This window comes from Prinia subflava, chromosome 5, assembly GCF_021018805.1.
Source record: "Prinia subflava isolate CZ2003 ecotype Zambia chromosome 5, Cam_Psub_1.2, whole genome shotgun sequence".
NCBI lineage: Eukaryota > Metazoa > Chordata > Aves > Passeriformes > Cisticolidae > Prinia > Prinia subflava.
The window spans coordinates 40,114,097-40,129,681 of record NC_086251.1 but is presented as its reverse complement, the minus strand read 5'-3'; the positions used below and the strand labels follow the sequence as shown (position 1 = coordinate 40,129,681).

The 15,585-nt window shown below is 44.6% G+C and overlaps 2 protein-coding genes across 4 annotated transcripts in view; one reads left to right on the top strand and one right to left on the bottom strand.

Moving 5' to 3' along the window:
• LIN52 (lin-52 DREAM MuvB core complex component) overlaps nt 1-3,356 on the bottom strand; it is a 61,016-nt gene extending 57,660 nt beyond the window's left edge. For all 3 annotated transcript variants that reach the window (XR_010080562.1, XM_063398977.1, XM_063398978.1), the window contains exons 1-5: nt 3,224-3,356; nt 3,067-3,141; nt 2,868-2,905; nt 2,347-2,413; nt 1,258-1,341 (exon numbers count right to left, since the gene is read on the bottom strand). Coding sequence is in view for 2 of the 3 variants with exons in the window: in XM_063398977.1 (XP_063255047.1) it covers nt 1,258-1,341; nt 2,347-2,413; nt 2,868-2,905; nt 3,067-3,141; nt 3,224-3,242 (283 nt within the window). In the remaining variant the exon portion in view is untranslated. The remainder of the gene's footprint in view (nt 1-1,257; nt 1,342-2,346; nt 2,414-2,867; nt 2,906-3,066; nt 3,142-3,223) is intronic.
• A 134-nt stretch (nt 3,357-3,490) lies between these two features.
• On the top strand, nt 3,491-14,717 carry ALDH6A1 (aldehyde dehydrogenase 6 family member A1). Its single transcript, XM_063398964.1, has 12 exons — nt 3,491-3,608; nt 3,790-3,852; nt 6,667-6,741; nt 8,101-8,262; nt 8,842-8,920; nt 9,456-9,758; nt 10,461-10,582; nt 10,819-11,008; nt 11,683-11,864; nt 12,279-12,458; nt 12,678-12,776; nt 13,188-14,717. Exons 1-12 carry the CDS (start codon nt 3,549-3,551, stop codon nt 13,290-13,292), a joined length of 1,620 nt encoding a protein of 539 aa, XP_063255034.1. The 5' UTR covers nt 3,491-3,548; the 3' UTR covers nt 13,293-14,717.
• The last annotated feature ends 868 nt before the right edge of the window (nt 14,718-15,585 follow it).

Below are 15,585 nucleotides of genomic sequence, written 5' to 3'. Positions count from 1 at the left end.
TGTAAAGGAAAACTGCCTTCAGTGACAAGAAGGTACAAGCATGGAAACCTTTCAAAAAGCTTGAAAATTCAAGACTTAAATTATAACTGTTGAGCCCCAGATATTTCAGTTTTCACTCACTTTGTCTTTACATATGCACTTGTTCTCAGTAAAAACAAATGGAAACACATGCAACAGATATTGTATGTGCAATAAGGAAACAAACACCTCCCTAGCCTTACTGCAACTCAGGCTCTGCTAAAGTCCATTTAGCAGAACACTGTCTGACACCAGAGCCTACAACTTAACTGAGAAAGCAAATCATCAGACAGTCTTTGCATTTGACTCAGTTTTACATTGTTATACTTTAACTTCTACTCCACCAAATGCTTTACACAGTCTTAACAGATGTTAGGACAGAAAGCAAAATGAACTTGAAGTGTATTAAAACAAGCTTAATGATTTGTTATTAAGAATGCATTAGGCTCTCCTAGGTTCGCAGTCAGAAAGACTTTTAAGGTTTATTACTAAATTGTGTTACCCACTGAAAGAAGGTGAAAAACTTGAAACTTTTGGTGCTTTGTGTATTAGCCCAAGAGAAATTGCAACCAAGGTCTATGTTAGAGCTTAACTAAACAGAAAAAATAATTGTGTTGGTAGCATGGGTTGCATTAAAAACAACTCCACAATTCTCTTAAAAACCCCAAAGCTGGATCAATCCGTTAACAAGAGTCCTAAATGAGACAATGAAAGCTGTTTCTTCAAAAAAACACAGTAACAGTTGGCTGTTTGCAATTGGGATGCAGGTCATATTTGTTACTCAATGACATCACTTCCCACTACAACTGAGTGCAGAAAAAAGTAACAGCTACAGAAGCAGAAAACAGTATGAACAACAAAAGTTTCACTGTGGAGGCAGTGAGTGAAATTTGAGAGAAGTACTGCCACTTCTGAGAATTCTGAAGTATTCTGAGAATTACTTCAGTGTCTGAGCAAGAAATGAAGCAAAGTGACCTGATTTATTTAAGACAATGTTAACTCAGGAACAGAAGTCTCTGTGCCACTGGGTAACACCATACTGACATACATGTTTTCCCCCATGCAGGTAGGCTGTAAGTTGGAGATGTAAGCTCATTCTCTCATCCTGCTGCAGGAGGTCACTAACTGTCAAATACTTGCCAAACCTGCCAACACACTTTTCCAGCTACAAATGTACAAGCACATGCTTTAGTGAAAAGATTTGCAATGCAGTCAGTCATATCTGTGTACAGCACTTACATTCATCCAGTCCCAGCTGATAGGCCAGGTTCTGCAGGCCACGAACCTTTTCCATCAGGTTAGCTGTAGTGAGGCTCCCCAGCTCTTAAGAAGAGAGAAGAAGGTGAATTTTAACACTGTCTATAGCCCTCCAGTAGCTGTTCACCTGTTAAGTACTTCACAGAGCACTTTCAAACCATACTTCTGCCAGGATCTGTTCCAGTGAACAGTGTACGTTCAAAGTTCAAGCTGACTCCACTCCTAATTTTAACGTAAGGAGAAAGACAGCCATGACTGTCCATGCTTTAATCTGCCATCATTGCAAAGAGTAATTTGACCCATACTTTAGAAGTTCTTGTAAGTTCACATTGCAACGTGAATGAGCTATATAAAAGTACGCAAGGGAATGCATTTATTTTACATCAATAATGTGAGTTCAAGCCCATTTCTTGGAGCAAGCCAGGGTTCGTTCATCTCACTTTCACTCTGTAGCTGTGACACGTCACTGTGACATGGTCACACATCACCATCCGGAATTCACATGAGGCAGAGCACGCCAAAGGACATTCGCTGCAAACTAACAGCTGCAACATGCAGCAAGTGTGCATGCTACTTAATCCTTCTGTAACTTGCCTGTACAGCCACACCATTGCATTAGAGCTCCTGGATCTGTGAGGGAAGACACACACACAGAGCACCTCTGAACAAGCCAATCAACGAGTCTAAGCTACTCACCAACTTCTCACCTGGGCCTCTCCAAAAAATTCACACTGATTCTCAAAGCACAGGATGCACTCACTATGTTTATACCGTGATAAAAATGGCTAAGCAAGGTGACTGAAATATTCACAGTGTTACACTGCTTGTTTTGAAAAATCAGCCTGCCATTGACACCTGGATAGGCTCTTAGAAATAATTGGTTTAATGACAATATCTATCATTAACAAGATAGAGACTTCTGAATTGGAGATTCTGCAAATATGATGGCTAGAGATCTCAGGCCATAGGGCTACTATCAGAACATTTAAAGAACAAGTGTTTTAAGCCTCTTAAGTAAGTACTAAATTTCCATTTGCTTGGGCAACTCCTGCCCACAATATTTGTACTCACCCTTCAACATATCAATATCATCATTTTCTAATTCAGCCATCCACTTGGGAGGAGAACTTGTAATGGGCTGTTTTGGAAAAAAAAAATATACGTTCATATTCAGAAAAGTCCATTTTTAGAATTATACAATGAAGTGCAATCTGTATGGAAAACTAGTTACACTAACAGGAAAAATTCGAGAGTGTGCTGCATAAAGATACTTTTATGTTTAGTCTTGTTTTTTCCTGAGCATTTTAGAGTTAAAAACGGAGTACTACCATCCACAAACCAAAAATCAGTACAAAACCCAGAATTTTCTGAAGTTTAAAAGCCTTTATTTCTTCCAAAGTATAATTCTTATATACAGTAGACTGCATAAGATATAAAAAAGAAGCACATTAAAACCAAAGGGAATATTATAGCATATACTGGAGTTATTACTGAGATACGGTTCATAGAAGATGTAAAGGCCGCAAGAGAACCTGCAGCTCTACCAACACATGCAAGGAGGAAACGCGAAAGCCAAAGCAGCGCTCACTCACGCTTTTGAAGGAGGCGGCGAACTCGGCAACCCCGGGCACTGGGAAGAGAAAGCGGAGGTTGGCGGGGTGTGAGCGCCCCTGTGGGCAGCCCCGGCGGGCCCAGCCCGGCCCGTGCAGCTGCCCCAAGGAAACCCGGCCCGGGCTCTCCCCACCCCACCGCGAGCTGTCAGACTCGGCGCCGCGGGCCCGCCGCACTTACGCTGCTCGGGCCACAGGTCCGGGGAGGCGCGGTCCAGCTTCTCGAAGCTCAGCAGCGAGGCCTCCAGGTCGGCGCCTGCAACAGAGAGGGGGTGAGGGGAGGACGGGCGGGGAGGGGCGCGGGGGAGCAACGGTGCCGCCCGGCCCTCCCGCCTCACCGTCCGCGGGAGCCGCCATGGCGCGCGCCTCACGTGACTGCCCGCGGCCGAGCGGGAGCGGCCAGCAAACCCCGCCCCCGAGCGCCACGTGCCGCTCTCGCGGCCGCCGCGGGGCGGCGCGGGGCCGGGCGGGGCCGGGCCGTGGCCCTCGGAGGGCGGCTCGGCTCCTTCCGCCAATCCGCGGCCCGGAACGGGGGGCGGGGGCCCCGCGGGGCGTGGCCGCAGCGGCTGCTGGCGGCGATTGGCTGCAAGCCGAGAGGGGGCGGGGCCAGAGGCGGGGCGGGGGGCGCCGCCGGGGGCCTCGGAGCAGCGACCCTCGGCCGGGATGGCGGCGGCGGCGGCGGCGCGCGGAGCGTGGGGCGGGCGGCGCCGCGTGGCGCTCAGGGTGAGGCGGCGGCCCCCGGCCCGCGGCGGCTCCCGCGGCTCGGGGGGCGCAGCGGGGTCGCGGCTCACCGGGACCCGAGGCCCCGCGGGGGGGTCGGTCCCGGGCGGGGAGCAGCCGAAGGGGGGTCGGGGGGAGGTGCCTCCTGACCCGCCCTGAGTGGTCTGTGCTTCCCCTCGTCCAGCTGCCGCGGAGAGCCGGTGCCCCCTGGATCACCTCAGTCGCCGCGTCCTTCTCTTCCTCGGTGGTGAGTGCCCGTCCCGCGGAGCGGGGCCGGTGGGCCGGGGAGGGAGGCGCGGGAGAGCCCCGGGCGGCGCCGCCGCTGCCCGACGGGCACTTCCCTCGGGTCCGCTCTGTCAAGGCCGTTCCCGCCGCCTCGGCGGAACCCCGGTGGGTCCGGGTGGGTCCGGTGGAACAAACATGGGCACTGCCTCCGTGCTCGACGGGAGCGACGGAAAAAAGTTCCGTGCCCGATTTGTCAGACTTCGGCGCTGAGCGCCCGTCACCTCGCGGTACTCCTGATGGCTCTGGAGTGGCCCCATGGCATCTATTTGCGACAGAGAGAGGATCTGGTTTCCTTCGGACCGAATCGAACAGCTTTAGTTGTTGTACTGCCTTTTTTCTTCCGCTGTCGATGGCTGCACACTCTCCGAACTCCAAACCAGCATTCCTCAAATAGTCTGCTTTACTACCGTCCATGTTTCCACAGCAGGTGCATTCTCTACATGAAAAAAGGCGGCGATTCTATGGGAAAAGTGCAATTAATCTTAATCCAGCATTTCCTGGCTTGCTTAAAATATTTCTTGTTGCATGTGCAATTTTTGAGATACCCTTTTAATGCAATTTGAAAAAAACTGAATGAACTCCATTGCAGCGAAGTGTGGGTCATAAAGCGCAGGATCTTGTAGCTCCATTGCAGATCCGTGGCACTGAGGCTAATGGAGTGATTGAGAGCCGTAGGAGTTTGTCGTTCTTTAGAGCAGTATTAGCCCAGCAGCTTTTCTGACAGTCAGGAAACTCGGTCAAGGGACTCAGATTTCCTGTGCTTCCTTCCAGATTCTAGAGGAGATTGCTTTTTCATAGGCAGAGTTCTGCCTGTCTTCCACAAGTGTGATTCCAGCTACATAATCATCTGCAACTTTTTCATTTTAATTCTCTCCTAGTGTTGCTTTCCAGATCATTAGGTCTTGTTTGTCCATTAACAGATTTATTTTACACTTTTGATCCTAGCTTTCTCATCTCCAAGCTTTCTCAGTTTGTTCCAGCTACCATTGTTGCTCACTTTTTTCATTTTCATCCACTTTTCACTGTCATTACTTGCCTACCCAATACAGTTTATATTCCTAATTCTTCCTCTGATATCTTGCTCTTCATTAAACCTTGGATAGCATCCAAGTGCTCGCCTCCCTTTCATAATTCCACATCATAATTTCTTCAGTTTTCTGATATATTTGGGTTTATATCCCAGTTCTGTTGATCTGTCCAATTTCTGTTATTAATACATCTCAGGGCTGAGATGAGATTCACCTGAGATTCACCTCGGGGTTCTGTTCCCTGAGGTATGTAGGATTTTCAAGCTTTTCTTGCCTGAAAGGTCCAGCGCCAGAGTCAGGGAAGACAAACAGAGCCTGCCAGTCCATGTCTCCAAGGTTGTTTATTCTTCATTATCTCTCAGTTCTTTCTCAGCTCTGCAAGGCGTCCCCAGCAGAGCAGGACACGCGGCGGACTGGGGGGGATCAGAGGGTCCCGGACCTTATGTACGGTCCCCTCGACCCAACCACCAACCAAAATGTACTTTTTATTTACAAAATTTTATCAATACTTACTACCTATGTTAACGTGTCATTTCTATTCTAAACCAATCCTTGTGATCCAACTTAGCAGAAAATGGGGGAGGAGAACAAGAACAGGAGGACAGGACCACTCCCCAATTCCACCATCTTGCCTCTTCAAGCCCATACACTAAAAATCCTAGATTCTACATTTACACTCTATGATAAACCAACTACTACTTATTTCAAACTCTCTTGGCTTGTGATTCTTCATACAATGTGGGCATTCACTCCCATGGACAGGGATCAAAAGCAGTGTCCTCCTGGGCTCTGTGTGAGGCTGGCTTGACCCCCTTGTACAGATCCCAGACCCCCCTGTCCGGTCTCCAAACCCTCCTGCCCAGGTCTCAGACCCTCCTACCCAGGTCTCAGACCCTTCAGGGCGACCTAGGATGTCCTAGACTCCGACAAACACAGAAGATCCATTTCCACCTTCTTTTGCCTGTTCTCCCCACGTCATGGGTTTGTGTCATGATAACTGGTTCTTGCTTTCTCATAGTTCTCTCCTTACCTCCCAATGTCAGCTCCTCTTTTCTAGTTTCTTAATTTATACAATCACAATATGTTTTCCTGCATGGTACAGTTTTGTTGCCTATCTAGTGCTAATTACAGCTTTCACCTCTGCTTTCTGCTCTGTCCAATGTTTGCCTGAACTCCTTATTTAAAACTTTGTGCCTCCTTTGCAGCTGAGTGAGAAGGTTCTGTTTTCTGTGCTGCCAGCCAGGGCAGTCACTGTGAACTCCACAGACGCAGGTTCCTTGCTCTTAGTTGCAAGACCAAGTAGGGGGTGGAGAAAGTCCAATTTTCTGCTTAAAGCTATGAACTGGAAAGATGAACCTGCTTAGTGGCTTGATGGGAAGGAGGCACAGAGGACAGTGGTATAGTTTGCACTGGGTTCATGGAATTCCATGAAGTGAATTATTAACTGTTTCTTCTGAACATTTATGAGTTGCAGTTTTTCAGGTTTTGATTAAATAGATTGAAATAATTATGAACCTAAGCTGAGCAATGTATTTTTCCTATAACTGCTTTTAGAAAGAATTTTGGCCATTTTGGTGTAAAGTGAGAGAAAAATGGGGCAGAGAGCAGTTAGCTGGGTCTTGCTTTGAAGACTGGATCGAGACTCTCTAGTGGTTCAGTAAATGAAGTCTTGCATGTTATATGGCACACTGGTATTTAGGCACGTTGAGACAAAAATAACTCATTGTCCAGTGTTTTGTCCTCCACAGCCAACAACCAAACTCTTCATTGATGGGAAGTTTATCGAGTCCAAAACTACTGAATGGATTGATATCCACAACCCGGTAAGTGAAACAGTCTCAGCTTATAAAAATAGTGATCACTGTGCAACGAAGGTCTGTGCCTCTCTTCAGAGATGTGGCAGAAGAAAAACATAGATCTATTTCTTGTGAAAGGTTTAGACTTGGAGCTTAAGGCAGACTATGGCTTCTCAGTTTCCTTTTCACGTGAAATGTCAGTCTCAGAAAAGTTACTATCTCCTTTACCTCCCTCACACAGTAAGCCCCTGATCTCCAGAAAAGCTTAAACTCTGGTTATATTGTTTTTCTTGCAGAAAGGCTCTGTGATGAGTATGTCAAATTTCTGAAGGTATCTTTCACCCTGTATATGAAATCATCTGGGTGTGATTTGATGCCAGCTAAATGTGAAGTCCTGATAAGGACTGATATTACTCTCAGGGTAAAAAGGTGAAAAATCCTGACAGCTGAAGCCCCTCTCCTTTCAGAGAGCTTCTGATATCTGTGACCCACAATAATCACAGAGAAGTTAGAAGCTGGATGCTATGCAGTGCAAAATAGATAAGTAGCACTTGGATTGTCTATGTACTCTACCAAAGACAAATGGAAATGAGGTTGCACTCAGAATTCTGACCCTCTTGACCTCCATAGTAAGCATTTAAACAGCAGCTTCCAAATCTTCTCTGTAAAGCTCTATTTTCATTTATTCTGTGGAAATGATCAGAGCAGCAAGCCATGTTCATGAAGCTCATTTGGTGTCTGTAGCAAGCAGTGTTCTTGTTTAATTTTCTTCCTCGTTTTGAGTAGTGATATGTCTGAAATTTTTGTCATATCAAAGCAGATTTAATTTTTAAGAGACATTAGAAGGAGGTTAAACTGGCAATAAGCTTGAAGTTAAAATACTGTAGACCTAAAGTTGCTTATAAATATAGTGCTTTGGCCTAGGGGTATAGGTAAGGTAACATCAATGGCAATTGTACAGTCATGTACTGCTTTTACTGCTTTTCCCAAAGGAATATTGCCTCACTTAATGTGCAAGAGGGACAGCCAGATGAGCCAAGACGATGGAGAGGGAAAAGACCACAGCCCACAGAAACTTTTGCCTTATAGTCTCTAGAAATTTCAAGATAGACAAGTCACTTCAACTCCAGCTTGGAAATTAGCACTGCCTTTGCAGTTTTCTGAGTGCCTAGTTTGAGATACTTGGAGTGCAGGTTTTCAGAACTACTCCAGCTGTAGCCCAGGTCTTTTGTGTGCATTCAGGGAAGGCCTCTCCTTTGTGCTCTGCCCTCAGAAGTACAACTTCTTGTAGAACAAGAATATTAGGTGTGTGTTGTGAAAGGACTCTTGAATGGTGGGAACAGATGGGAAAAGTTGAGTTTTGATGCAATTTGTTTTCCTTTTCAGGCCACAAATGAGGTGGTTGGCCGTGTACCAAAAGCCACAGCCAGTGAGATGGAGGCAGCTGTGGCTTCTTGCAAGAAGGCTTTTTGGAACTGGTCAGAAACATCGGTTTTGAGTCGCCAGCAAATCTTTCTTCGTTATCAACAACTCATCAAAGACAATCTGGTGAGACATCATGAGTGTGTGTGATGGCTGTGGCTGAATGCATTGCAGCTGATTTTAGGAACTAAATTGAGAGACTCAGGGTTTACAGAGCTCTTGATGAGGTGTTGCCATGATTGAGGAGCCAACTGAGACACTGTCAAGAGGTGCAGCAAAACACTTCCCATCAAATGGTAACAGAGAGGCAGCACTTCTTAGGGAATATTATTCTGAATTTGTCCCTTTACCAAGAGACCACAGAAGGAACTTTGAGTCTTGATGGACTATGTGCCAGTTGATGAAGACAAGTATGTCACTATGTTTTTGGGTTTCTCTGATTGCTTTTTTTGGTGTGTATGTGGTGTCATACCTGAAAGCATTAGAGTACAAATCATCCTAGAATGATTTTTTTCTAAAATGTCAGCTGTGTGGGTTATTGGCTTCTTGTCTACAAGGAGAAAATCAGTCAGAATAGGCTTTTCTGGTTCTGTTCAGTCTGTGCACTGTGATGTTCAACTCTCTGTTAATTGTCTTATCCTGGCGCTCTATTTCATGGGTGGGTACTTTTCTAACATTCATGAACGTTGTGTTTTCCATTTGCAGAAAGAAATTTCCAGACTCATCACCTTTGAACAAGGGAAGACCCTGGCTGATGCTGAGGGAGATGTGTTCCGAGGCCTCCGTAAGCTGCTGGCTCCTCCTGTTAAAAAAGGGCGTTTGAGGACCCACAGGAAGGGATGAGGTCTCCTGAGATGGCTCTGTACATGTTGATCCTTTTATAGCCCCTACTCAAAGAAAAGTGTCAATTGTAACTCTAAGCTGAAGAGTTTCCTTAGAGTATCTTTAAATCACTTCCAGTTTGTTAGAGTTTTCTCTAGGAGTGACTGCAAATTACTAAAAAGGGATAAGAACTTCTCACCTGTGCTCAGTTATGTAAGGTTGAGTCCCAGGTGGTACAATAATACTATACCTGTGCATTTTGTCCTGGGGCTGTTGTGTCTGTGCTCCTGTCACGATGATGTGTAGTGTGGTCAAGAGAGAATCCATTCATAATTTGTTCACAACGCTTGGCAGAGGGATTTTCTGGAGCACAATGAGTTTTAAGTTGTGGGAGAAGAGGCTGGAAGAAAGAGGTGGGTCAAGGCAGTAATGAAAAGGGAGTTTGGGGACTCGTTGCTAACAGATAATCCAGCAGCCTATTGCCCTTTCTGCCACAGAGGTGGTTGAACATGCTTGCAGTGTGACATCCCTCATCCTTGGAGAGACCATGCCCTCCATCACTAAAGACATGGACACTTACACCTACCGCCTGCCTCTGGGCGTCTGTGCTGGAATTGCACCATTCAACTTCCCAGCCATGATTCCCCTTTGGATGTTCCCCATGGCTATGGTTTGTGGAAACACCTTCTTGATGAAACCATCTGAGCGTGTACCAGGAGCACTGATGTTCCTTGCCAAGCTGTTTCAGGACGCTGGTGCCCCCGATGGGACCCTGAATATCATCCATGGACAGCATGAAGGTAAGAACCACCCTTCCTGGAGATGACGAGTGTACGTGTTGTGGTGTGTGCTCAGTGGGAGGGGCCAGTTGGAGAGTCTGAGACCACTGCTGTTGGATAGGTTTGGACAGATGCCTCAGCTCTATTGATGAAGCTGAAGGTGAGTGGGAGATTCTCTGTCACCTTGCACCAGATCTTTCAGGAGATACGGTGAACAAAATTTTGGGGACTGGGGTCAGAGTTCCCAAGGCATGTAAGTGCTCAAATTCTATTTAGCAACCTAAACTGCAACTGAAATACGTAGAGAAATCATCTTGGTTTCGCAAGGAAGCCTGAACAAGAATTAAATGCCTCATTGACTATGCAAGTGAATGCAGTATCCTGGCTCCTAACATGCTGCTTTTTACAGCACACATGTAGCTTCACGACACGATGGTACAAATAGAGAACAGTAACTTCACTTTGGCATTGCTCAGACGCCCTGGGAGGTGCCCAAAGCATGAAAAGGTGTAGGAGAGTCAGGAGTATGAAGACAGGACAGGAGTATGTGTGCTAAGAAGTGAGTGAAAATTTGCAGACAGGCTTTCAGGGAACTCAGATGTAGAAAACACAGAGGCCAGAATTTTGCTAAGAAGAAATATACAAAGATTTAGCACTGCGGGGATGGGAACAGAGGGAAGCATTTGTGCACCACAGTTATAATGTATTATTTCCTGTTTGAAGCTGTGAATTTCATTTGTGACCATCCGGATATCAGAGCAATCAGCTTTGTGGGATCTAATCAGGCTGGAGAGTACATCTATGAGAGAGGATCCCGGAATGGCAAGAGAGTCCAGGCCAACATGGTAATGTCTCTGAACGGAGCACACTTTAGCACATAGAGTACCTCTGAGTGTTAACGGAGACCACACCCCTCAGCAGCCAACGCTGACTTGGCTGCTGATAGCTAAGTGATAAGGCTGCTCTCTTGCCAGCCTGTTGGTAGCAGAATCATAGTTACTATAAGAAGTCATTGCCAGAGGGCTAGAGAAGAAGCAGTCTGGGTGGTTATGAATGGGAGACTGTGTGTGTTGTTTTTCAGGGAGCCAAGAACCATGGTGTGGTGATGCCTGACGCCAATAAAGAGAATACCTTGAACCAGCTGGTTGGAGCTGCTTTTGGAGCAGCTGGCCAACGCTGCATGGCCCTGTCTACAGCAATTCTAGTAGGAGAAGCTCAGAAATGGCTGCCAGAGCTTGTGGACAGAGCCAAAAACCTACGAGTAAATGCAGGTACAGACTGAGATAATTTTTACAAGGTACTTCACTTCTGTACAACCATAGCTTTTTAGGTCAGCTTATCTGCCATACTGTGTTGTGACCCTTGGAGCTATTGGCACCACAAATTTGATGTGTAGGGGTAGGAGCTAGGAGATTGTCTGGATTGGGAAACTCAGCCCTAGACTTGGAGGTAGGAATATGTTTTCAGCTTGCTGGTGGGAATGTGATGCAATGTTTACAGGATCAGTCTTGTTTTAACTGGAGATTTGAGGTTAAGTCCTATGTTTAACTGATATGTGTCATTTACATAGCAACCTCATTTCAAGATCCTTCCAATTTGTCATAAGCATACAATAAATAAAGAAAAATGGAAAGAAGTACTTTGGAAAATCTAGACTGTTACTAATTCTAGGTAAATCATATTTTGTTTATATTCAATAAAGTGCTGCAAAGGGGAAAAGTCTCCTTGAGAAGAATCTTTTGTTGAATTTTGGTTTCCTGGTGATTCGTTGTTGATGATGAGAGCTCCAGGCTATTGTTCCTGTTCATCAATGTCTCCAATCTTTATTCTGTGTCTTGGAAACATCATGATTTTCAGATTTTTCCTGCCAGTGTAGTTATCTCCCAGATGCCTATGAAAAGGAAGTTGTCAGAGTTAAAAACTTGGGGTGTCTGCCTCTTCACAGGAGACCAGCCTGGAGCAGACCTTGGGCCTCTAATCAGTCCCCAGGCTAAGGAACGGGTTTGCAGTCTGATTGAGAAAGGAGTAAAAGAAGGTGCCAGCCTTCTCCTGGATGGACGTAATGTCAAAGTGAAGGGTTATGAAAACGGCAATTTTGTTGGACCAACGATCCTTGGCAAAGTCAAGGTAAGATGACCAAAACCAGTGCTTGTAAAAGAGTACATTGCAGAGTCAGCTGAAAAATGGGTTAGCCAAATCAGTCAGTAATCAGTGATCACCAGATAGAAAGGCCATAAAGGGTTCAGCCTTCCCTTGCACAGTGTCAGTGAAGTACTCATTGTAATGCAGGCAGTAAAAGCAGAAAGCACTCTGGAGATGAAAAGTGATGCCTTCTTTAGTGTACTAGATGGAGGACAGGGCATGGGAAATGGTGAAGAGGTAAGGAGGACTGAAGGATGGCCTGTGGCAATGCAGTATGATCAGTAATCCTAGGAATATCATGAGTACTAACAGCATATGTGTTTCTTATATCCTATTTACTAGGATATTTTTTATTAAATCCTTTATACAAGCTGCTTTTTCTGCTGTTTGTATTGGCAGCCAAACATGACTTGCTATAAGGAGGAAATCTTTGGGCCTGTCCTAGTGGTGCTGGAAGCAGACACTTTGGATGATGCCATTGAGATGGTGAACAATAACCCCTATGGGAATGGAACTGCAATCTTCACCACCAATGGAGCCACAGCTCGGAAGTATTCTCACTTAGTAGATGTGGGGCAGGTATGTTCCAGCCAGGATTGTTGCTTTTAGCCCTCACCATTTACAGTGAGTTTACACATTACACATACGTAGGCGTTTAACCCACACCATTTACAGCCTACACTCTCAGCCAGCAATACCCAGCCTCAGATATAAGGAAACAAAATGCAGAAGCTTTTGGAAAGTGCTCTGCAGTCTGCTACTTCTTGTGACTAATATGGCAGCTTTCCTTTGGTGTAGGTGGGTATCAACGTTCCCATCCCAGTACCTCTGCCCATGTTTTCTTTCACCGGCTCTCGTGCTTCTTTCAGAGGGGACACCAATTTCTATGGCAAACAGGTAACTTGCTGATTCAGAGTACTCTGTTGGGTTGAATTGTGATAAATCATGTTATAAATGGCAATGGGGAGGTGGGCATCAGACCTCATTAGTGAGGAGACTTTGAAGCCATTTCAACCAAGCCATATCTATGTCACAATCATAGATAGCCCATTCCTCTTTCTTTTTCCCTTAAGTAAAACAGTGCAAGTCTTTTTAGGAGATTTGAGAAGGGAGCAATAACTAGCAAGCTTTCTCACAGAATCAGAATCTTTGTGAAACTGGTAAAAAGAACGGGCTGACAAGAATTGTTTCCACAGAAGAAAATCAATCCCGTTTAGATAAAGGGGAAAAGGTTTAGATACCTCTAGTATAGACCTGAAAAATTCCTAAGGCCAAATATATGATCTGTGGATCTCTCCTTTCGTCCAGGGAGTGCAGTTCTATACACAGCTGAAAACTGTCATTTCTCAATGGAAAGAGGAAGATGCCACCATTGCCAAGCCTGCTGTGGTTATGCCAACTATGGGAAACTAAACCAGCTTTTGCAGATGCTGTTTTTGGTGCCCTTCTATGCTGCACTTTCCAGCTTTGTCCTAACTATCAGCCTTTACTTGGGAATTCATAGAAAACTCCTTTGTCTCAAGAATCTGTTACTGTGCAGATTGAGTGGGCTCATGTGACTCACGATCTGGATTTTCTGTTGCTATCAGTGTTTTTTTGGTTATCTGAACTAATTTTGTCCCTACAACCTATCAAGGACTAAAAAACCTTATCTAACTGAAAGGACAGTCCCTGAGATTGGTCTTAATTTGTGTTTCTTTCCAGAACCCATGAACTTGAAGATTACTCTGTTTTTTATTTCAATATCTTTAACCTTAGTGACTCACTCCTGGCTACATCTTGTAGCAGGTTTATTTACCTCTTTATCTTGCATATTAAGATTCTGAGTTCACCTTACTCAAAGATGAGTACTCGTTTTGAGTAACATTACTGGGACATCTTTGGTGTCTCATAGAAGTGACTTTACATAAGATGAAGACAGCAAGTTGTCAGTCTTTCACCTGCCGAGCAGTTTCCAAAACACTGGAAATAGCTTTGTAGGGGTTTTTCAGGAAAGCATATTTGATTGCTTGTCCAAGGATGAAAGAAGTTTCTGTATGGTACAGTGACCTTCACTGTGCCTCTGACAGCATGGAAACTTCTGTTCCTGTTCTGTCTTGGGCTTGTATGCTCAAGCTTGCCAGCAATTCCCTTATATCTAAAAGCTGTTTGGTGCCTTTTCACTGTGCTAACGGATACAAGCCTACATGTTCTGTAACATAATGAAACTGGGGAAGTAGAAACATAACCATGTCTAAGAATCTTTGTCACAGCATCATGTGCGTCTGAATAAAATGGAGTATAAGCAGAGAGGTCAGTAGGAAGAAAGAACACATTTTTTAATCACAAAGCAGCCAGGCCTTGTCTGTTGGTTTCTTGTCCTGATTGTAGCTGTATTTCTTTAATATATGTTGGTTGATTGACTCCTCATCACATTTGCTCCAACACAGTCATGTACTCTTGAGACTGCAAGTTCCTATTGGTAAGAGAAGTGTAAGGCTTGGTATATACACTCTGGTTTTAAGAATCTGTGTATTTGGAGCTGGAGAACCTGTATTTTTATCTCTGGTTCCTGAAAGATGATGCAGCCATGAAGGATCTGAAGGGATCTCACTCAAACACCCATGGTAAATAATATTCTTCTAATGATTGTAACCATTACTTGTTCTAAATAAACAATCTGAGTGTGAATGCTTTGTATCCTGCCTTCTGGTAAAGATGCCTTGTAACTGACAGCTCTATATTAGTGCAATTGCTGTGCATTCACTAATGTTTGTATCTTTTTTTTTTCCTCTGCTATACACTAGAGGGAAATTCTCACCTTGCAATTTGATTACAAATTAAAAACATGCTAATATATTTCTGCAGACTATGACTGTTCCTTGGTAAGGCCTTATATAGGTGTGATGTTGATTTTATTCCCCTCTTCACAGAAGATGGTCTGTAACTCCTGTTAACCCATGTATGCATCTTCCTTTTACAGTATTTCAGGGACCTCTGTACCAGTTTCCTTGCATGATTCCATTTCAAGGAATGCCTTGTTTCTTTTTCTATGTACACATACTTTGATCAAAGAACCTCTTAAGCTTCATGTAAATACCTTTACTACAAAATGAAAATACATCTTCATCGAGCTATACCAACACTTTAAACACAGGGTTTTAACCACTAGTCCCAAGGCTAGTGCTTTGCACAGGGTCTTGCAAGCTCCTGGCTTGGGAAAGAGTAAGGTCTTTAAGGAGAAAAATAAGTATATTTCAGATGGATTTCAAACAGTCTAAGCAGCAGTGCAGCAGACAGGGGATCTAGAATTCACAGCCTTACTCAGAAGCTAAATTTCAAAACGAAAAGTGCAGATGAGTTGCTAATTGCTGGCTGCTGTTCATGGAAAGTGTATAGCTGCCTTACCTGGCCTATGCTGTTAACATCTGAATATGTGGAAGCATCACTGCAAAAGAGGATGAATCTGATAATGTGGCCTGCTGTGTAACAAATATTAGGTTGGGAGAAGTATTTTCTGTGTTGCAAAGTTAAAATATTCTAGGTAAGTCACTATTAAGACATTGGCATTTACTCTAGCACCTAGGAAAGGAATACTAATTAATAGCCTCTAATGTTGTCTACAGTCATTTACTTTCAAAATGCCTTAATTTTCTCCCTAATCAGCATTGCTTTTCTGACTTTGCTGTTGTCCTATTAAAACCCATTGTATCTTTCCTTTAGAAAT